Raw genomic sequence first — 22,739 nt, 5'->3', positions numbered from 1 at the left:
GGAGTTGTGCCAACACCCCCTCTCTTTCTTCCAGGCTGACTCAGGAGGACAATGCGGAGTGCATAAACAGCTATTAATTTTCTTCGTCTTCTAAAGACTCTAAAGAATGGCTTTGCCAGGAGAGACACCACCCAGAACTGTCTCCAATCGCCTGCCCCCCTGCAACTCACACAGGCTGCATTCCTGCCCGTTTTTTGAACCACACAGGGGCACTTTATATATTTTTTATTTCAGTTCTGTTTATTGCCAGCCATATTTGGCAGGGAGGGGTGACTCCCTATTGATTAAGTGTTTCCACAATTTTAAAAAAACCAGCAATGAAAACCATTGCGCAATTTCAGATGTAAAAATGATTATAACATGTGTTTGTGTGTTTAAAAAAATAAAACACCGAAATTCTAAATCCAGATTAAAGGGGGAGGGGAAGATTATGGGCTGGTATTCTGATGCCAACAACATTGTTGTTGCAAAAAGATAATCATAATCCTGCACCCTTCTGGGGGCACCTGCAAAGCAATCCACAATTCAACGCCTTTCTCTTTCTGCCTCTATCAGCAGCCTGCAGGTGGCATCAGCATTCAGAAGTGAGTCCTTGTGATATTCTGACAGGGGTACAGTTTACAGCAGCACTGGATTTAGGGCAGTGCAGAATTCCCTGACACAGGGTGCTGAGCTAAGGTGGGACAAAATGGAGAAGATCCATAGCTGAGAAGAGCCAGTGTGGTGTAGTGGTTAAGAGCGGTAGTCTCGTAATCTGGGGAACTGGGTTCGCGTCTCCGCTCCTCCACATGCAGCTGCTGGGTGACCTTGGGCCAGTCACACGTCTCTGAAGTCTCTCAGCCCCACTCACCTCACAGAGTGTTTGTTGTGGGGGAGGAAGGGAAAGGAGATTGTGAGCCGCTTTGAGACTCCTGAAGGGGAGTGAAAGGCGAGATATCAAATCCAAACTCTTCTTCTTCTTCATTTGGGGCACCAAATTTTGGGCTTGCACAGGCACCATATTATGAAAGATTATCAAAATCCGCCCCTGCTTCCAGCCTTCAGAAAACATAAGAAGAGCGTGCTGGATCTGACCACTGGCCCATCTAGTCCAGCATCCTGTTCTGGCAGTGGACAACCAGGTGCCTCTTTTGGAAAACCTGCAGGCAGGATCAGAGCATAAGAGCAATTCTCCCTTTCTGTGGTTTCCAGAAACTGGTTTTCAGAAGAATCGCTGCTTCCAGCTGTAGAGACAGAGCAGAACCACCCTGGCCACTGGCCATTGATAGCCCTCTCCTCCATGAAACTTTTAAAATAATTTAAATTCAATGAAAACTTTTGAATTATGTTGTAATTAAAAATGGGGTGGGCCCCTGGGAGGGGGGGAGATTTGGACCCTGGACTGCTAGTTTGCCATCCTTCAAATTCTCTTCTGAATTGTGGAGTTGGTAGGGACCCCTAGGGTCATCTAGTCCAACCCCCTGGAATGCAGGAATCGCAGCTGAAGAATCCCTGACAAATGGCCATCAAACCTCTGCCTAAAAATCTCCAGTGAATGAGACTCCACCACCTTCCAGCGAAGTCAGAAAGTTCTTCCTGATGTTTGGTCGGAATCTCCTTTCTCGTAATTTGAATCCAAACTATTTCATGATAACACTTGCATATAAGAAAAATGCTATCCATAATAACCAAGAAAACAGATTTCTTGAGGTGGGCCTTACTTTTACTTTTCTGGAATGACAATGTGAATGATGTCAGGGCAGTATTTTTTTAAAAAATGCTATATTATCCCTTCCTCCAATTTTCCAGCACCATCTATTTCATTTGCTTTCTTTTTCTTCTCGAGAAACGGGGACGTTTGAGAAAGGATAGTTTTTTGGGGGGTGGGGAATTGTATTTTTTTAAAAAAAAAATATTTATTACTTTTAGAACTTACAAAAAGGAAAAAGGAAAAAAGGAAAAAAAGGAAAAAAACAACAAAAAAGGAAAAAACAATACAATACAATACAATATATAATATAAACAATACAAAACACAACATTAACCTAAACAAAACAAAACAAAAACAATTTAAAAACATACATTGTACCATTTCAGTAGTCTATCTTTCATACCCTTGTTTCATCGACTTCCTCTCACCTCCCTTTTTGTATTCCACTTCTATTAATTGTTTCAGCAATTCCTTTCCATCTTTCTCTATTTTCTGTCATATAAATATCTTAACTTATTTTTACCCTTATTTTCCATTAATACTATAATTCTTATGGGAATTGTAATACAGTAATAAAACTTGAATAAAATGATTTAAAAACGAACGAACAGAAATCCTGAGCAGGTTTCTACTGGGCTCTGTCTCTTTTTGCGAGAGCTTCTCCTGCCCTGTTGAGAAGCAACTGTTGTGTGTATGTTTTTTTCCTCTCCAGAGCCATCTGGGGAGAAAAGAAGGAAAGCAGCGGGGAACGGATTTCTGGCTGCGTTGCTTTGAGAAAGACGGATGCCGAAGTTGCGCTTCTGCGCGGCGGCGGCGGCGGCGGGCGATTGAGACATCCTCATTAGAGGCTGGGCGAAGGGAGATAGATCTGGCCCTGGCAGGTCTGTGTGCGTCTGGAGAGCGAGGGGGAGAGAGAGAGAGAGACTTTTGCAGAGAGGGGAAGGCGTGACCAGCATGGAGAATGCCAAAGGACCTCGGAGAGAGAGAGGCATTCTCTCCCTCGCTGTGTCTTTCACACACAAATCTCTGAGCGAAGATAAGCCCGGCAGCTGAAGGTTTGGGGACAGCGCGCAAAACACACACGACACCGCACGGTGCCAACAAACCAAAACGCCTCTCCAAAGGGATCAAAAGTAATCAGGGCCAGCGGAGCTCGCAGGAAAAATGAGGTGAGTTGCTGTCGGGGGGGGACGGGGACATCCAAAGCTGTTTTTCTTCCTGAGTCAGATCATTGCCTCCGCCTAGCTCCGTAGCGTCGGCACGGACTGGCAGCGGCTGTCCAGGATTTCAGAGCTGGAGATGTCATTGGGGACTGAACTCCAAGACCTTCTGTGCGCTCCTCCGTCCCTGAGCTACGGCCCAACCCGAGGGGAAAGGGGTGTCATGGAGGGCTGGCAAGGGCAGTAGGGCACCAGAGGAAAAATAATCGGGGGGGGGGTGGCACAGAAGGGGCGAAGTATATTTCCAGGCGGGCGAGCTGTGTCCCGCGTGTTTAGGCCCCTGAGAGAAAGAGAACAGTATCTATTAATAGCAGGAGTCCAGAAATTTGGGGGAGAGGCAAATGGGGGCGAGCTCCTTGTTTGGGGGTGCTTGCCCCCCACATCCGGCACCGACCATGGTTATCCACCACCACCATTTCTTCTATTGCACTCTTGCAAGCAGGGGCAGAGAGAAGATTCCTGTTTCTAGGGAAGGACTCTGGCACTCGTTGGCTCCTAATATTTCTTGAGGCGCTTTATCTGGAGACAGACGGGTGCCAGCTTTCACAAGCGACACCGGGCAGGGATTGGACTAGATTGACACTCTGGGTCCCATTCTAGGATTCTATGTGGTTCCACTGGAAACGCCACACATGGGGGTGTTGTTCTTGGCGTGGATGTATGTGTTTGTGGGGTTTTAAACTGAACTGTGCCTCGTGCTTTCTGAACCATGTGGGGCTCATCGTCACATTTTTCAAAGCATTCCTGGTTTAAGATGTGGAACTTGAACTGGAACAAAACAGTCTCTTGCTTGCCGGAGCAGCCTTCTGTCTGGAAGGTCCTCTTAGGTTTGGATCTCTCGCTGTCCCAAACAGAAGCCAGGGAGAAAACAAGCCAGAAAAAAGTTGATACCTGCCCCTGATCTGATTTGAGGTTCCCTTGAGTTTCCTGGCACTAGAATGCACCCATTCCCCCCTGAAAGGGCAGCTGGATTTAAACTGGAGCGAAGCTTTTGAAATAGAAAAGGCCAATCTTGGCAGGAATGAAACACCCCCCCCCTTTTTTAAAAAAGAAGAGGGGGAGGGAGGGAGGGAGGGAAGGGGGGAGAAGGAAGGCTCCCTGTTCCTAACCTCCTGTTTAAGGCACGCTCAAGCTTCGCCCCACATCTTAACACAAAACCCTCTGCTTCTCTTGGGGTTAACAAAACAGAGAGCGCACGCTCAAGCCTAAGGGTTCAACTAAGTTCCACTCAGAGTAAACATATTAAAATTAATGGATCTAACGGAGACTGTGTACACACAGTAAATTTAAAGGACAATTTCTCCCCTCAAAGAACCGTGGGCACTGTAGTTTCTGAAGGGGTTGCTGCTTGGAAGTATAACTCTGACAGCGGCCCAGACTGCTTTGATGGAATGAATGTGCTCTGAAAGTATAATGTGTGTACAGCATTGTCATAATCCAAAATCAATAAAAATACATGGCTAACTGAGGTTCTGCCTTCCCCCCCCCCAAAAAAGGCCTGTCCCCTAACAAAAATCCCATGCTTGTCATGTTCATTTTGAGGGTCTACTTTGAGTAAACTTACCTGACTGCCACCCAATATCAAGAGAGCAGCAAAGTTTGTCAGACTTCTTCAAGGGAGGGTTACAAGATTCAAGGTTTCACATACAGTGGTACCTTGGGTTAAGTACTTAATTCGTTCCAGAGGTCCATTCTTAACCTGAAACTGTTCTTAACCTGAAGCACCACTTTAGTTAATGGGGCCTCCCGCTGCTGTCACACCGCCAGAGCATGATTTCTGTTCTCATCCTGAAGCAAAGTTCTTAACCCGAGGTATTATTTCTGGGTTAGCAGAGTCTGTAACCTGAAGCGTCTGTAACCCGAAGCATATGTAACCCGAGGTACCACTGTGATTCTTCTTTGGGAAACATTCTTTTCGCAACTGGAGATGTTGAGCCAGCAAACGGCCTACCCGTGCCTGATCAGGACTCTCCTTCCTTTGAGGTTTTTAAAATTGAGGTTGGCTGGCCATCTGTCAGGTACCCTTTAGCTGAAATTCCCACATTCAACTCCACATAAGGGACGCAGGTGGCGCTGTGGTCTAAACCACTGAGCCTCTTGGGCTTGCTGATCAGAAGGTCGGCGCTTTGAATCCCCGCACCGGAGTGAGCTCCCATTGCTCTGTCCCAGCTCCTGCCAACCTAGCAGTTCGAAAGCACGTCAAAGTGCAAGTATATACAGCGGTACCTCGGGTTACATATGCTTCAGGTTACAGACAGCGCTAACCCACTGTAAATAGGTACTGCTGCAATGGGAAGGTAAATGCTGTTTCCATGCACTCTGGTTTCCGTCACGGTGTTCTGTTGCACCTAGAAGTGGTTTAGTCCTGCTGGCCACATGACCCAGAAAGCTGTCTGTGGACAAATGCCGGCTCCCTCGGCCTGAAAGCGAGATGAGCACCACAACCCCATAGTCGCCTTTGACTGGACTTAACTGTCCGGGGTCCTTTACCTTTTTTACCTCAAGTCCACAATTCTATGGTCCTATTATTCCCGTCCAGAGGTCCTTATCAAGCTGGCCTCACCATCTCAGATGAGGTAGGTAAGAGCTGGGGGAGGGGGGTGGAGAGAGAGAAAGCCCCTGCCAATTTACACATTTGTAGGGATGAGAGGGAGCTACGGTGGCGACATTTGTGCCGTCATTGAAGTTCTGTCGGCAATCAGGATCCAGTGGCAGAAAGGTCATCGGAGAGTTTGTGTATGAACATAGCAGCACTAAGTTGTTTTCTGGTTGCTGTTTTGTTAATGCAGTTACTATTTTACAGATTATAAATGCTGTATTGTTTTGCCAATTATATAATATGACTTTTGCTTTCATTGTGATATTCCACTTATTTTTCCATTGTTGCTTTGTAATAATAATAATAATAATAATAATAATAATAATAATAATAATTTATTATTTATACCTCACCCATCTGGCTGAGTTTCCCAAGCCCCTCTGGGCGGCTCCCAATCGAGTGTTAAAAACAATACAGCATTAAATATTAAAAACTTCCCTAAACAGGGCTGCCTTCAGTTGTCTTTTAAAAATAAATTAGCTGCTTATTTCCTTCACATCTGAAGGGTGGGCGTTCCACAGGGCGGGCGCCACTACAGAGAAGGCCCTCTGTCTGGTTCCCTGTAACCTCACTTCTCGCAATGAGGGAACCGCCAGAAGGCTCTCAGAGCTGGACCTCCATGTCCGGGCAAAACCATGGGGGTGGAGACGCTCCTTTGGGTATACAGGACTTGTTAACAGTGCCTTATAGATTGTAATTGTTTCACTGGTGATTATCAGTGGCGTAGCGTGGGTTGTCAGCACCCGGGGCAAGGCAAGTAATTTGCGCCCCCTAACCCGTGGATTTGCGTCCCCTAACCCATGGATTTGCGCCCCCTAACCCGTGGATTTGCCCTAACCCCAGATGTTGCGCCCGGTGCGGCTGGCCCCCCCTGCACCCCCCCACGCTACGCCACTAGTGATTATGTTAATTGTTCCATACGGTTCATGCTATATTTGTGATGCTCTATTACGTTCCATCGTGTTATTCTTACTTATTGTTCAAAAGCCGCATCAGGATTCCTGGGCATTAAAAGTGACGTAGAAATATAATAGATATAAAAATCTGCCCCCAGAGATGCTTCTCTACATTACTGCCTTTTCAGTGGCAGGCAAATCATACAAACCTCCCCACCACAAACTTTTATAAGTATACTAGAAATATTATCCACACAGTCAACAGTTTACTTTATAATGTGCCAAAAAGTCCTATGTAATATTTATTTCGCTTCATCTATGAATCGTATCCTGTGGAACATCCCGAAGCAATTAAGAATAAAAACGTCATGAAAGCATCCATAAAAGCATCAACAATAAAAACATATAGAAATGGTTTCAAATCTGCTACAGATGCTGGCTGGGATATATATATATATATATAAATCCACTTAAAAGGCATATATGGATACGTGTTAAACATATGTATTAGAAATATTATTCATAGGGAGAATAGGGCAAGGGAGCAATTCTTGCCACTGGGCTCCCAGCTCAACCAGTGTTCATTCCCCAACTCCAGCTAAACTGAAGATACAGTGGTACCTCGGGTTAAGTGCTTAATTCATTCTGGAGGTCTGTTCTTAACCTGAAGCACCACTTTAGCTAATGGGGCCTGCCGCTGCTGTGTGATTTCTGTTCTCATCCTGAAGCAAAGTTCTCAACCCAAGGTAATATTTCTGGGTTAGCGGAGTCTGTAACCTGAAGCGTCTGGAACCTGAGGTACCACTGTATGCTGGCATAATTTGCCCATCCCGTCTGAGCTGACGCCAAGCGTAAATCCCCAAAAGGCAGTACAGTGGTACCTCGGGTTAAGAACTTAATTTGTTCCGGAGGTCCGTTCTTAACCTGAAACTGTTCTTAACCTGAAGCACCACTTTAGCTAATGGGGCCTCCCGCTGCTGCACAATTTCTGTTCTCATCCTGAAGCAAAGTTCTTAACCCAAGGTACTCTTTCTGGGTTAGCAGAGTCTGTAACCTGAAGCGTCTGTAACCTGAAGTGTCTGTAACCCGAAGTACCACTGTATTCTGGGAGTGGGGTGGAACTAGGCAGGGGAGACTTAATCTGGATCCTAACTCTATTCAGCTCAGTCACGTGACATGGTAAATACAATAAAGGGTAAAGGTAAAGGGACCCCTGACAGTTAAGTCCAGTCGCGAACGACTCTGGGATTGCGGCGCTCATCTTGCTTTACAGGCCAAAGGATCTGGCGTTTGTCCGCACACAGTTTTTCTGGGTCATGTGGCCAGCATGACTAAGCCACTTCTGGCAGAGCAGCGCACGGAAACGCCATTTACCTTCCCGGAGTGGTACCTATTTATCTACTTGCACTTTGACCTGCTTTCGAACTGCTAGATTAGGAGGAGCAGGGACCGAGCAACGGGAGCTCACCCCGTCACAGGGATTTGAACCACCGACCTTCTGATTGGCAAGCCCTAGGCTCTGTGGTTTAGACCACAGCGCCACTGTAAAAACAGTAGTCTAAGTCAACCTTTATTTTAAAGAGTTTGTTATCCCTCTGAAAATAAAGAGAGCCCGCTGGATCAGGCCAGTGGCCCATCTAGTCCAGCATCCTGTTTTCACAGGGGCCAGCCGGATGCCTATTCCGAGAAGCCTACAAGCAGAATCCGAGCATAAGAGCAACTCTCCCATTCTGTGGTTTCCAGCAACTGGGATACAGAAGCATCACTGCCTCCAGTTGTGGGTGAAGAGCATAGTCATCGTTGCTCCTAGCCATCCATAGCCCTCTCCTCCTCCATGAATTTCTCTAATCCCCTTTTAAAGCCATCCGAGTTGGTGGCCATCACTGCCTCCTGTGGCAGGGAGTTCCGTAGTTTAACCGCACGGCGTGAATACGTTCTTTTCTCTGACTTGACCCTTCCAGCTTTCCGTTTCACTGGCTGGCCATGAGTTGTAGCATTAGGGGAAAGGGAAGAAAACAGATTGAGGTTGAATCCTGACACGACAGAAGTACTGTTTTGGGGGGACAGGGAGCGGGTGGGTGTGGGGGATTCCCTGGTCCTGAATGGGGTAACCGTGCCCCTGAAGGACCAGGTGCGCAGCCTGGGAATAATTTTGGACTCACAGCTGTCCATGGAGGCGCAGGTTAACTCTGTGTCCAGGGCGGCTGTCTACCAGCTCCATCTGGTACACAGGCTGGTACACAGGCTGCCCGCGGACTGTCTTGCCAGAGTGGTGCATGCTCTGGTTATCTCCCACTTGGACTACTGCAATGCTCTCTATGTGGTGCTACCTTTGAAGGTGGCCCTGAAACTGCAAGAAATCCAGAATGCGGCAGCTAGACTGGTGACTGGGAGTGGCTGCCAGGACCACATAACACCAGTTCTGAGAGATTTGCATTGGCTCCCAGTATGTTTCCGAGCACAATTCAAAGTGTTGGTGCTGACCTTGAAAGCCCTTAACAGCCTCGGTCCTGTATACCTGAAGGAGCATCTCCACCCCCATCGTTCTGCCCGGACACTGAGATCCAGTGCCGAGGGCCTTCTGGCGGTTCCCTCATTGCGAGAAGTGAGGCTACAGGGAGCCAGACAGAGGGCCTTCTCGGTGGTGGCACCCGCCGTGTGGAACACCCTTCCTTCAGATGTCAAGGAAATAAGCAGCTATCCTATCTTTAAAAGACATCTGAAGGCAGCCCTGTTCAGAGAAGTTTTTAATATTTAACGCTGTACTGTTTTTAACAGTTGATTGGGAGCTGCCCAGAGTGGCTGGGGAAACTCAGCCAGATGGGCAGGGTATAAATAATAAATTATTATTATTATTATAAAACATTTCTCTCCCTCTACTTTCTCCATGCTGTGCATCATTTTTATAAATATCTGTCATGGCGCCTCTTGTTCTGACAGGCTTGGGCCAGTTCAGCTGGCCATAGCTGTGCTCCTTCCTGGTTGGGGTTTGGATCTGGTGTAAGTTAACTTACGCCAGCTTGCTTCATGCCAGCTTCTTGCATACAGGGTTGCAGTGATGGTCCAATTTTGTCTTCAGAAGGCTTTTCCATCATGTTGTAGCCTTTGAGATAGGGAGGGAGGGAGCAGAGAGAGAGAGAGAGAGGCATTAGAGGACGTCCCTGTCCATATATTCTGAGCAGATTTTTCCTTTGGCTTGCAGCTTCTGTGGTCAGATGGTGACTCTCAGAAGCCTACTTGCTAGAAACCTCAACTCATCTGGAGGAAGAGAGGCCCCATGCTCCCGCTCAGCCTCGTTAACTGTCCTTGTTTTGAACTGGGTGCCAGATCAGCCAATTAAAATCTCTTCACATGCACACTATATATACCAGTTCAGAGCATCAAACCCCAGAACCCTGCAATGAATTCCTTGGATCATCAGCATGTCACTGCCTCGTGGCTCCCAAACCCTCAGCGATCCAGTTGTTTTCCTAGCGTCACAAATCCCTCCTGCAAGTACCCAAGACCAGGGCCGGCCCAAGACCTTTTGGCACCTGAGGCGAACCACAAAATGGTGCCCCCTCCCCAACAGGGAAGAAGAGGCGAGTGAAAACACGAACCACACGCCTTCTGAATAGTTTCTATCCAAGAGCTCTGATTGCACTAAACAATGATCTCAGGGCCAGTTGTAAGAAATAGCAAGCAGTGAGTAGTAAGGAATGAGATAGGTTTTAGGTTATGCTATGCTTCTAATAGGTTGTGTTATATTCTGGATTATGTATGTTTTAATAGATTATGTCTGAATAGGATGAGAGTGTTGGAGATACGTGCAAATGTGTATGTGAATCCGGTCTTGGGTGTTTGATTTTCGTTGTTGTGTATACTGTGTATATACGGACAATGACAATAAATTTTATATCTTATATCTGAATAATAATAATAATAATAATAATAATAATAATAATAATAATAATAATAATTTATTTATACCCCGCCCATCTGGCCGGGCCTCCCCAGCCACTCTGAGCGGCTTCCAACAAAATATTAAAATACAGTAATGTATCAAACACTAAAAGCTTCACTAAACAGGGCTGCCTTCAGATGTCTTCTAAAAGTCTGGTAGTTGTTTTTCCCTTTGACATCTGGTGGGAATGCGTTCCACAGGGCGGGCGCCACTACCAAGAAGGCCCTCTGCCTGGTTCCCTGTAACTTGGCTTCTCGCAGGGAGGGAACCGCCAGAAGGCCCTCAGAGCTGGACCTCAGTGTCCAGGCAGAACGATGGGGGTGCAGATGCTCCTTCAGGTCTACTGGGCCGAGGCCATTTACGGCTTTAAAGGTCAGCACCAACACTTTGAATTGTGCTCGGAAACGTACTGGGAGCCAATGTAGGTCTTTCAAGACCGGTGTTATATGGTCTTGGCGGCCGCTCCCAGTCACCAGTCTAGCTGCCGCATTCTGGATTACTTGTAGTTTCCGGGTCACCTTCAAAGGTAGCCCCACGTAGAGCACATTGCAGTAGTCCAAGCGGGAGATAACCAGAGCATGCACCACTCTGGCCAGACAGACAGCGGGCAGGGAGGGTCTCATCCTGCGTACCAGATGGAGCTGGTAAACAGCTGCCCTGGACACAGAATTGACCTGCGCCTCCATGGACAGCTGTGAGTCCAGAATGACTCGCAGGCTGCGCACCTGGTCCTTCAGGGGCACAGTTACCCCATTCAGGACCAGGGAGTCCACACCCACCCGCTTCCTGTTCCCCAAAAACAATACTTCTGTCTTGTCAGGATTCAACCTCAATCTGTTAGCCGCCATCCATCCTCCAACCGCCTCCAGACACTCACACAGGACCTTCACCACCTTCACTGGTTCTGATTTGAGAGGTAGAGCTGGGTATCATCCACATATTGATAGCATAGTGAAGATCTACATCAGGAAGAAGGAGGGGAACGAAGATTAACATTGGGGTCAGCTGCCCCTGTGGATCCTGCCACCTGAGGCAGTTGTCTCACCTTGCGTCATGGGTGGGCCTGCCCAAGTCCCCCCTGTTTGTGTTACTTATCAGTTGATCAATTTCTGTTTTCAGCCCGAACAAGCTTTCAGAGCATAGGCATCCACACAGGGGGAGATGAATCTCAACCTCCAGATTGCCAGATTTAAAAAGAGTAAATTTCTAGCTTTTGAAGAAACTGAGATATGAGGCAAAACGTACAGACACTAATCTCCTCTCTCTTTTTGTGAGAAACTGCTGGTGGGGGAGGGAGGCTGCTGGCAGCCACAAATTTCAGCTTGGCTACCAAATTTCCAGAAGATGCATGTAGACCACTAAAGGAGACATTATTGTTCTCCAGAAGCACCCACGTTGGGCTTTCCTGGGATCTAAGGTCAAACTTTCTCTCGGTGTAGGTAGGTATCAATGTGGGGGGTGGGGCAGGGGCAGATTTAGGTTTGTTGAGGCCCTAAGCTACTGAAGGTAATAGGGCCCTTTATATGTCCAGCTGTCCTTTGTCAACAGCAAATTGTCACTGGTTTTTTGTGTTGAATAGATGCTATATGGTAATTGATGGACCTCATAGGTATCTCAAGCCATTTGCACATGTGGCTATGCAATCAGTCCATGCAGAATGTAGGCACCCTATATATAGAAAGGAGCAAACCTGGAATATTTGAGGGAGCAGGCGGCCAGGCGGGGGCCATAACTTACATCATAGGAGCCTACACAACACTACTCTTCAATTTCCATTTCCATGGAAGAGTAATGAAATTCCCTCTATACAAGATTGGATCCAAAAGCTGACAAAATATGCAGAATTAGATGGTCTATCAGAAAAAAATAAAGAATAAATCAAAACAGGAATTTGTTTCAAAATGGGAGGTTTTCAAAGAATATTTGAAATATAAATATAGTAGTTTAAATTCGGTTGCAGCATTTGAGGAACTTCAGTAACAGTTGCAAGGCAGATATAAGAATTAAGATATCTTAAGAAAAAGTTTAATAATGATAAAGTGTGTACTGGCAATAACTAATATGTAATCAAAATATGGAATAGACGGGAGGTTGGGTCTTTAGTGTTAAGACCAATTTATGTCTTATTGTTTGTTAAGAAAATTCAGTATCTATTGTTATTCCTGTGTGTAATTTGGTATTTGTGTTTTCTCTTTTTTTCTTCTTGCTGTATCAATAAAAAATAAAAAAGGAGCCTACGCAACACAAAACACTGTTGCTGTATGTAGGTTTTATTTTATTTGTTTTTTATCTTATATTTTGGAAATGTACATCCGGTTCTTTTTCCTTTAATTTTTTTTTGGGGGGGGGGCCAAGCGAGTGGGGCCCTAAGCTATAGCTTACGTAAATCCAGCACTGGGGTGGGGGTTGGGAGGGTGCTACCTATGGAATCATAGAATCATAGACTTCTAGAGTTGGCTGGGACTCCAAAGGTCTTCTAGTCCAACCCCTTGAAATGTAGGAATCACAGCGAAAGCATCCCCAACAAATGGCCCTCCAACCTCTGCTTATAAACTCAAATAAAGGGGAGCCCAGCACCTTCTGAGGGAGGCCATTCCCCTGTCAAACAACCGTTAGCATCAGAGAGTTGTTCCTGATGTTTAATGGTGGCTGGGAGTGGCCGCCAAGACCACATAACACCGGTCCTGAGAGACCTGTATTGGCTTCCAGTACGTTTCCGAGCACAATTCAAAGTGTTGGTGCTGACCTTGAAAGCCCTAAACGGCCTCAGTCCGGTATACCTGAAGGAGAGTCTCCACCCCCATCATTTTGCCTGGACACTGAGGTCTAGCTCCAAGGGTCTTCTGGAGATTCCCTCACTGTGAGAAGCCACATTACAGGGAACCAGACAGAGGGCCTTCTCGATAGTGGCACCCGCCCTGTGGAACACCCTCCCACCAGATGTCAAAGAGAAAAACAACTGCTAGACTTTTAGAAGACATCTGAAGACAGCCCTGTTTAGGGAAGCTTTTAATGTTTGATGCATTACTGTATGTTAATATTCTGTTGAAAGCTGCCCCGAGTGGGCGGGGTATTATTATTATTATTATTATTATTATTATTATTATTATTACCTCCTTTCCTGTCATTTGAATCCATTGGTAGTCATCATGGTCTCTCTGTGTCTCTCCTGCAGGTACTTCCTGGTCTGGTCCCTTTGTGCCTTCCACCTCGTCAAAGCAGACACCATTGAACTGACCGACATGTTTGGGGAGATCCAGTCCCCAAATTATCCAGACTCCTACCCCAGTGATTCGGAAGTGACTTGGAACATATCGGTGCCGGACGGCTTTCGGGTCAAGCTCTATTTCATGCATTTTGATCTCGAATCGTCCTACCTTTGCGAATATGACTTTGTGAAGGTGAGTGTCAGGGGCTCTTGTTCATTCATTTATTTCATAAAAAATTTACACCACTGAATTGCAAAAGGAAAAAAAAAGAGGAGGAGGAGGAAGCTTCCAAGTGGTTTGCAAGAAAGCTAAAACAATAAGTAAGAATCATTGACAACAATAATTTAAGGTATTTGGAAAGTTAAAATAACAACGGGCCAAAACCAGATTAAAACTCACATCAACATTCTAATAATCCGGGTAAGGCATGTGCCAAAAAGAGCACAGCGAAGGCACCTTTCTGATATCAAGTGGCAGGGAGTTCCAAAGTGTAGCTGCTGTCACACTAAATGATTGAGTAGCAGTTGGTCTTGGCTGGGGATGAGTAGGTTCACCCAACCTCACATTCCATTCCTTTTTTTTTTGCTTCAAAATTTCACTCTGCACTGCTGACCCATTCTCTTTAATTCCCATTGAACTAGGAAATAATGCACAGATTATTCCGGAGTTAAAGGATATATTGTTTGCCACACCCATTCATTTCTTTGCACCTCTTCCTCTGCTATGTTTCAATGTTGCCTCTGAACTCTTGACGTTTGCGTTTTCCAAAACACTGAAAAAATAGGCACCTGTAACTGGCCCTCACAGTACCTGATAATTGTGGCCATTTAGCTTTGGGCACGGAACCCCTTCTGAGGCTTGTAAAAGCTCCATTTCAGCTCTTTACTTCAGCCGTGGGCCTTATTCCCTTCAAAGACTCCTTATCTTTTGTAGGTTGTAAATTACGAGGCCTGATTGCTCTTCTCTGCCAGCCTAATTAGTCTGCCGGACTTCAAAGTCTCTGCTGCGGCACAGAAAAGTCTTGCTTTTCCCCACATACCTCTCGCAGTCTTCAGCGGTCTTACTCTCCTGAATCTGGGCCCATAACCTGTTGTTGGGATACTGCCAGGGAGACAGAGGCATCAGGCAGCCTCCACGTCGTCTCCGGACGATCTCCCGGTCTCCCGTAGAACAGCATCAGTCAATTAGCGACACGAGCCTCAGACACATTCCGAGACTCATGCACACCCTCTCTGCAGAGTTTTCACAATGGAAGATTCAGCCAGGAGAGCACATTTACAGCTTTATTCAACGTTGATCAGAACAAAGGAAAAAAACATGACTGCTTGCATCCGTGTTCAGGAAAACAGCCGGAACAAAAACTATATACAAAACGGAAACTCCCAGTGAGCATGAAGTAAACAGGCATGTGACACACAACAATCACGCCTGACCATTTAAGGTGGAACGGAACTATATCCTAACAGTCTGTATCAGTGTAAATCTTCTTCAGCCCTGTTTGTATTCCAGCTGCCAAGACTCACAAGTAGCGAGATCACTGCTGTTGCACTTGGGCTTCCCATTGGGGCATCTGGTTGTGAGAACACGATACTGGCCCGATCCAGCAGACAGGCTCTTCCCGCCTTCCCCAACATGGCGCCCTCTGGATGTTGTTGGACTACAACTTCCATTGGCATAAGCAGTTGTGCTCCAAAACATCTGGCATGGGGAGGATGGTCTATGGTCCGACAGATTTTTTCTGCAGGTTTCAACCAGACCTTTGGTTGATTGTCATCCAAGGCCCTTTTAAAACGTGTTTGATGGGGTTATTGGTGTTAGAATTCCTGCTCCATGATTGCAGTCATGGGATTGTTGTCTTTCACATGACTGTGTATGTTTTGACTCCACAGAGTGGGAAGTGACAGAGACAGGATGTTTGGGTTACTGTGTTCCGTCAAGTGGGACTATTGTCCTTTGTTCTTTCTCTCTTTGCTGTCTGATGCTAGAGAGAGAGAGGGAGCCATGTTGCAGTGCTCCGTGTGTGTTTATATGTAAATAAAGTAGATTAGCCAAAATGCTGAGTTGCTGAGGTGTGCTATACATGATGCGCAAACTCTGCAGATCCCTAAGTGTGCCGGTGTCGGTTGGCATTGGCCACTGTGATGTTCGGGCAGAAAAAAGCTTTTGAAGCTCATGAACGATCAACCAGGAGGGAGGGAACATGCCAGTTGGGCAGGTGTCTCTGCCAGGGTCCTACTCGAGTGTAGGCTGAGCTCCTGACAATTGGATGGTTTCTGTTTTTATATTGATTATATATTTTGTGTTTTCTATGTTGTAATTTGTATCCCGAGGCCTGCGGGTATGGGGCGGCATACAAAGTTAACAACAACAACAACACATATAAAGTATTCCTGAACATCTGTCAGGCACCACCAAGAGGCTCTTAGTCCCTGATAAGGAACCAGTTCCCCATCTCCGAGGGAGACTCAGTTGGGAAAAGGGGCAGGAGGGTGACTTGCCCAAACCTGGAGCCATCCCTGCCCACCATCCCACAACAGAGAGAGAAAAAGCGAGTGTGTGTCTGAAGCTAGGGATAAGGACCCTTTGCCCTCTACATCCTCTTTCAGTTCCTATTTATGTGACATTTGTTTTTCCTTCATTCCATTTAAAACACATTCTGTCATCGTTCTGGCTCACCCAGGATAAAAGACATCTCTGGAATCTCCATTCACGCCAGCTCACTCCCTTGCGCAACACTGTCAGACATAATAATTGCTTGCAGCGGTTTGGGATTTCAGCGCGCCGTTCCGTGGCGGCTGTCAAGTAATGCTGGGGACATAAGGAGCAGCCCGACTGGATGGGACCGGGGATCCCTCTGGCCCCAGTATCCTGTTTGCAACTGGGGAGAGGTCCCCAAACCAGAAGCCCATAAGTAGTGCAGATAAAAGAAAGGACTCGTTTGTGCAGTTCATGGTTAAACTGTGGAACTCCCTGCCGCAGGAGGCAGTGATAGATGTATTTAAAAGAGGATTAGACAGATTCATGGAGGAAAGGGCTATTGTGGCTATGTCTGCTCCCACCAGTGCTTCTGAATACGAGTTGCTGGAAACCACAGAAGGGGAGAGGACTGTTGTGCTCATGTTCAGCTCACTGGTTTCCCATAACAGGCACCTGGTTGGCCTCTGTGAAAAAAAAGATGCTGGATAATAATAATAATAATAATAATAATAATAATAATAATAATTTATACCCCACCCTCCCCAGCCAGAGCCTCAATAAAATTTCAGTAAAAACATAATAAGAAAAAATAAGAAAAAGAAAAAACAAATTAAAATACAGGTTAAAATGCAATTTAAAATGCAGCCTCATTTTAAAAGTCAAAACCGTAAGGGGAGGGAAACATAAGGGTCAAAGCAAAGGCCAGGCGGAACAGCTCTGACTTGCAGGCCCTGCAGAAAGATGTCAAGTCCCACAGGGCCCTGGTCTCTTGTGACAGAGCGTTCCACCAAGTCGGGGCCAGTACTGAAAAGGCCCTGGCCCTAGTTGAGACCAACCTAACCTCCTTGTGTCTTGGGACCTCCAGAATGTTGTCATTTGTGGACCTTAAGGTCCTCCGCGGGGCATACCAGGAGAGACTAGACTGGAGGACGTCTGTTTGGGACTCGTGATGTACTCTGTGGCCTGAATTTCAGGGATCCCTTGGGAGGTTTCTAGAGCTCCTTGGGTGAAAATCAAAAAGGAGGAGGAGTTTACAAAGTGTTAAAAAGTTTGAAAAACATTGTCAGGAGTGTGAGATGTTGGCGACTACTGCCTTGCAGATGTCTGTTGAATTCCACCTGCTTGAAGCTCTGCTTCCCAAAATAATTAAAAACGGAGGGGGGGGGGTTGTCTTGCTTTGATTTTCTCTGGCTTCGTTTCTCCTTGCTAACAGCTGCTTGCCCTTCCTGCTTATTGTCCTTTTCTTCCTCTGCATCTTCTCCAAATGCAAAGTTCAGAGCCTTCTGGTAAAATATATATATATATATGCTTGAATATACCGTATTTTTCACTCTATAAGACACACTTTTTCCCTCCTAAAAAGTAAGGAGAAATGTGTGTGCATCTTATGGAGAGAATGCAGGCTGCGCAGCTATCCCAGAAGCCAGAATAGCAAGAGGGATCGCTGCGCAGCAATCCCTCTTGCTGTTCTGGCTTCTGGGATTCAGAATATTTTTTTCATGTTTTCCTCCTCCAAAAACTAGGTGCCGTCTTATGGTCTGGTGCGTCTTAAAGGTAAAGGTAAAGGGACCCCTGACCATTAGGTCTAGTCGAGACTGACTCTGGAGTTGGGGCACTCATCTTGCTTTATTGGCCGAGGGAGCCGGCGTACAGCTTCCGGGTCATGTGGCCAGCATGACTGAGCCGCTTCTGGCGAACCAGAGCAGCGCATGGAAACGCCGTTTACCTTCCCGCCAGAGCGGTACCTATTTATCTGCTTGCACTTTGACGTGCTTTTGAACTGTTAGGTTGGCAGGAGCAGGGACCGAGCAATGGGAGCTCACCCCGTCGCGGGGATTCGAACCGCCGACCTTCTGATCGGCTAGTCCTAGGCTCTGTGGTTTAACCCACAGCACCACCTGCGTCCCCTGGTGCGTCTTATGGAGCAAAAAATACAGTAAATAGATCATTTGGTATTGCTGCTGCTGTTTTTTTGTTTTTTTAATGTGAAGGAGGTGTAAAGAAGAAAATGTTGGAACCTGCCCAGGTTGGGGAGATGAGTTATCTCCACCGATATCACTGTGTATGATTCTGACCTATCACGGGTATGACCAACTTTTCTGGGTGGGAGGTTCTCTGGAGAAACTCCGATCCCACGTCGGTTGCTAAATAACTGCTATCAGGCTGACATAAAGAGTCTTGCTGCCATCCTTCAGATGGGGAAATGTAAAATTCTTTTTTGCCAAGTGCTTGTGGTCTGAGGAAGGGGGAATCCATGCAGCTGTTTCGATGGTGACTCGCAAAGAATAGTACACACAGTGCTTTTTCAAACACCAAAGTATTTTATGGGTAGTACACGATGTGCTCTGTTCATCACACATGCATGCAAACACAGGCATGGGCAACTGTCAGGATAGAACCCAGGGAATAGGACCATTGGGGATCAAATATATACCGTATTTTTCCGTGTATAACATGCCCTCATGTATAACACACCTCCAGAGTTGTGGAGCTTTTTGCGGGGAGGCTGGCCCTAAGTAAACAGTCATACCTCAGGTTGCAAACGTGATCCATGTGGGAGGCACGTTCGCAACCCGCAGTGCCGCATCTGCGCATGTGCGTGACGCGATTCGGCGCTTCTGTGCATGCGGGTGGTGTCATTCTGTGCGTTTGCACATGCGCAAGCGCCAAAACCCAGAAATAACCCATTCTGGTACTTCCGGATTCAGTGCAGTCCACAACCCGAAAACATGCAACCGCAGCATTCGTAACCTGAGGTATGACTGTACACAGAAAATCTAGAAGGAATTTGATGCAGGACTTTAGGGAGCACCCTTGACCTTCTCCTCTGTTTGAAGGATGCTCAGGATACAAACTAGAAACCATAAGACTGTCAGGCAGGCCACACCAGGAGCAGGTTTGAATGACACGAACTGGTCCGTCACAATACATGGCCTGAGGTTGCATCAGTCGTCTCCCTAGGTGGACCACGTAACTGTGTGAGGTCCATTCCTAGCTGAATGGACGTGAGAGGAAGGGAAGGTGCCTGTTGTCTTACTAATCATTTTCCAGAAGGAAATTGTCCAGTTGCAGTGAGCTTCTAAGATAGAAGGAGCGATGTCTGCCCAAACTCTCCCATCTATTGCAAATATTAGTTACGTTATTCATTTCCTCTACATTTCTGCAACCATCTGCAATTTCTTTTTTAACTCTCTTGAAAATTCACAGCTGTTTTAACACAAATTTCTCCTGCTAAACACAATTTTGCAAGCCATTTCCCCTGACACAAGACATTCTTGTATGTAATTTTGATGCAATATTCGTTTCTAGGCCCAGTTCCCCCTAGTATATGCTTTGGTGTGCATTTTGGTTCATATGTTTTTGTACATCAGAGAAGTGTGTATTTCTAAGGATTGTGTGTTTTGGTGCATATTGGCTCCCAGTATGTTTCCGAGCACAATTCAAAGTATTGGTGCTGACATTCAAAGCCCTAAACGGCCTCGGCCCAGTATACCTGAAGGAGCGTCTCCACCTCCATTGTTCTGCCCGGACACTGAGGTCCAGCGCCAAGGGCCTTCTGGCGGTTCCCTCACTGCGAGAAGCAAAGCTACAGGGAACCAGGCATAGGGCCTTCTCGGTGGTGGCGCCCACCCTGTGGAACGCCCTTCCGTCAGATGTCAGAAGACATCTTAAGGCAGCCCTGTTCAGGGAAGTTTTTAATGTGTGATTTTAGTGTATTTTTTGTTTCTGTGGAAGCCGCCCAGAGTGGCTGGGGAAACCCAGCCAGATGGGCGGGGTAAAAATAATAAATTATTATTATTATTATTATTATTATTATTATTATTATTAATCGGTTGGAGAATTGTGTAGTTTCTCATTAAAATGCAAACAAAACCAAAAATTCTCCTCCCTCCCTAGCTGGGTGCAGAAACTTTGGGGGTGGGAGGGGAACCACTTCTGGACTGAGAGCACCCCAGGGGTTAACTGATGGGGGCAGGCTATTTTTGGAGAGAAGTGAGTCAGAGCTGACAACCAGTTTAACATCAAACACCCACTTAGCAGACTTCTCCCAGCCTCTGTAGGATTGTGGGGCTTCTGTTATGCAGCAGGAATTGCAGAGTTGTTTTGCATTTTTCAAGTCAGCAGGAATCCCAGCTTGTTAAAAAGGTCCAGACCCAGAAATGGGTGTGAAAGCGTCTTGCACTCCCTTCGCCCAAGCTGTTTTCAGAAATCTTAACAAGGATCAAAGCATCAATGATAATTTTTCACGCTTATAAGTTTAATCTTGGCCTGGCAATTGCATTTGCTCAGAAGCCAGTAGAAACTGAGTCGTAGGGGCAAGGGAGCTGTGGCCAGATTCTCAAAGTAACCCTGCTGGAAAGAGCCGGGTGGCAAGAGTGATAGCTGCTAATGTCAGGATCTATTAAAGAGCCCATCATGGCACCCACGCCAAAATACTCATTTATTATTTTATTAGAAGTATTAAAGGACGTGGGTGGCGCTGTGGTCTAAACCACTGAGCCTCTTGGGCTTGCCGATCCGAAGGTTGGCGGTTCGAATCCCCGCGACGGGGTGAGCTCCCATTGCTCGGTCCCAGCTCCTGCCAACCTAGCAGTTCGAAAGCACGTCAAAGTGCAAGTAGATAAATAGGTACCGCTCTGGTGGGAAGGTAAACAGAGTTTCCGTGCGCTGCTCTAGTTTCGGTGTTCTGTTGCGCCAGAAGCGGCTTAGTCATGCTGGCCACATGACCCGGAAAAACTGTCTGTGGACAAAACGTTGGCTCCCTCAGCCTGTAAAGTGAGATGAGTGCTGCAACCCCAGAGTCGTCTGCGACTGGACTTAACTCTCAGGGGTCCTTTACCTTTTAAAAGTATTAAATGTCTTTATATCCCGCCTTCCTTCCCAAGCTGGGATTCAACATTTTAAAACTTCATAAAATACAAAGTAATAAAAACAAACCCATTGGAAACAATAATTAAATACAGTTGTACCTCTGGTTACGTACTTAATTTGTTCCGGAAGCCCGTTCTTAACCTGAAACTGTTCTTTACCTGAAGCACCACTTTAGCTAATGGGGGCTCCCGCTGCTGCCGCGCCGCCGGAGCCCGATTTCTGTTCTCATCCTGAAGCAAAGTTCTTAACCTGAGGCACTATTTCTGGGTTAGCGGAGTCTTTAACCTGAAGTGTCTGTAACCCGAGGTACCACTGTACACCAGAACACATTTAGAACCAGCAATTAAAATATGATTAGCCCTGACAACAGCCTGGTGGTGGTTAACATTGTCTGCACTTCAGCTTCCAAAAGCCCATCTGAACAGGAAAGGATAACAGGGAGGGAGCCAGGCTATCCTCCCTTGGAAGGGAATCCTACAATCTGGGAGCAGCCACAGAAAAGTCCCTGTGTCGTGTGACCACCATCTATGCCTCTGATGTTGATGGGATGGAGAGAAGGTGCTCAGCTGAGGATTTTCGGCTTCTGTTGAAGAGGAGGTCTGAGGGGAAGGGGGAAAGTGTTGCTCCGCCTACTTTTGCTTCTGGCCCCGCCCACCACTAGCACAAGGCCCTGGAAAGGGAAAGCATTCCTCAGGCTCCGATTTAAGGAGCGGCAACAAGGAGTTTCATATTTGGTACATGAATCAGAGATGCGATGTTCGTTTTGGTGCAAGGAGGAAAGAACATCTTGAGCTGGCCCCCTGCGTTCCAGGGAAGCAGCTGAGCACAGGCTTGACTCTGGAGGAGCTAAGCCAGCCCTTATTTCCGTGACTCCTGGCAGCTCCTCAATTGCCACAGGATCAGGGTGTCTTTGGCCAAGGCTTTGCGGCAGCTGCCACAGGGGGCCTGAGCGTTCGCCACTGCTGCCTCGCCTCCTGCACATTTCTTTGCAAAACCCATGAAGTTTTGAAACTGCCCTCACAGATCGGGGTTTTGTTTGTATTCATTCCCAACAGCACCATAGTTAATCCTCCATGTTTTTCTAATTTTACAGCTATTCTGCCAGCCCAGCAGGCTGTTCCGTGGGGTGTGGCCTGGGCCATCTGTAGCCCTGCACTTAAATGATGCAATAAAGAAAAAATATGCCTGGGATCTCTAACTCTCCCCAAAGAGCAGCTTCGTTTTATGCCTTGCAAATGGAAATATATCTGCATGCTTTGCTCACAAAGAAAGTCTACAATCTTTATAGGGACCCTCTTTCCCCCCTGGATTACCACTAGAAATCCAACACGGTTTCCTTTCATGAGAGCTAGAAACTTATTTGTTAAATGAAGGCTGGTGTCCTCTGGAGCAATTCTGTGTCTGTTGGGCACTTTTTAAAAGGGACGCAGGTGGCGCTGTGGGTTAACCCACTGAGCCTCTTGGGCTTGCCGATCAGAAGGTCGGCGGTTCGAATCCCCACAACGGGGTGAGCTTGGTCCCTGCTCCTGCCAACCTAGCAGTTCGAAAGCACGTCAAAGTTCAAGTAGATAAATAGGTACCACTCCAGCGGGAAGGTAAACGGCGTTTCCGTG

The 22,739-nt window shown here is 46.7% G+C and overlaps 1 protein-coding gene across 4 annotated transcripts in view; it reads left to right on the top strand.

The window, feature by feature from the left end:
- The first annotated feature begins 2,379 nt into the window (after positions 1-2,379).
- The window catches only part of MASP1 (MBL associated serine protease 1), a 115,236-nt gene continuing 94,876 nt past the window's right edge, over positions 2,380-22,739 (top strand). Inside the window, exons 1-2 of one of the 4 annotated variants that reach the window (XM_079977891.1) lie at positions 2,380-2,859; positions 13,524-13,749. In XM_079977891.1, coding sequence (XP_079834017.1) covers positions 2,855-2,859; positions 13,524-13,749 — 231 coding nt within the window. In that variant the 5' untranslated portion in view covers positions 2,380-2,854. The remainder of the gene's footprint in view (positions 2,860-13,523; positions 13,750-22,739) is intronic. The other 3 variants (XM_079977888.1, XM_079977889.1, XM_079977890.1) reach the window with 3 other exon arrangements.

Source organism: Podarcis cretensis, assembly GCF_951804945.1.
Source record: "Podarcis cretensis genome assembly, chromosome: 5".
Classification (NCBI taxonomy): Eukaryota; Metazoa; Chordata; class Lepidosauria; order Squamata; family Lacertidae; genus Podarcis; species Podarcis cretensis.
This window is presented reverse-complemented; position numbering and strand designations above follow the sequence as displayed.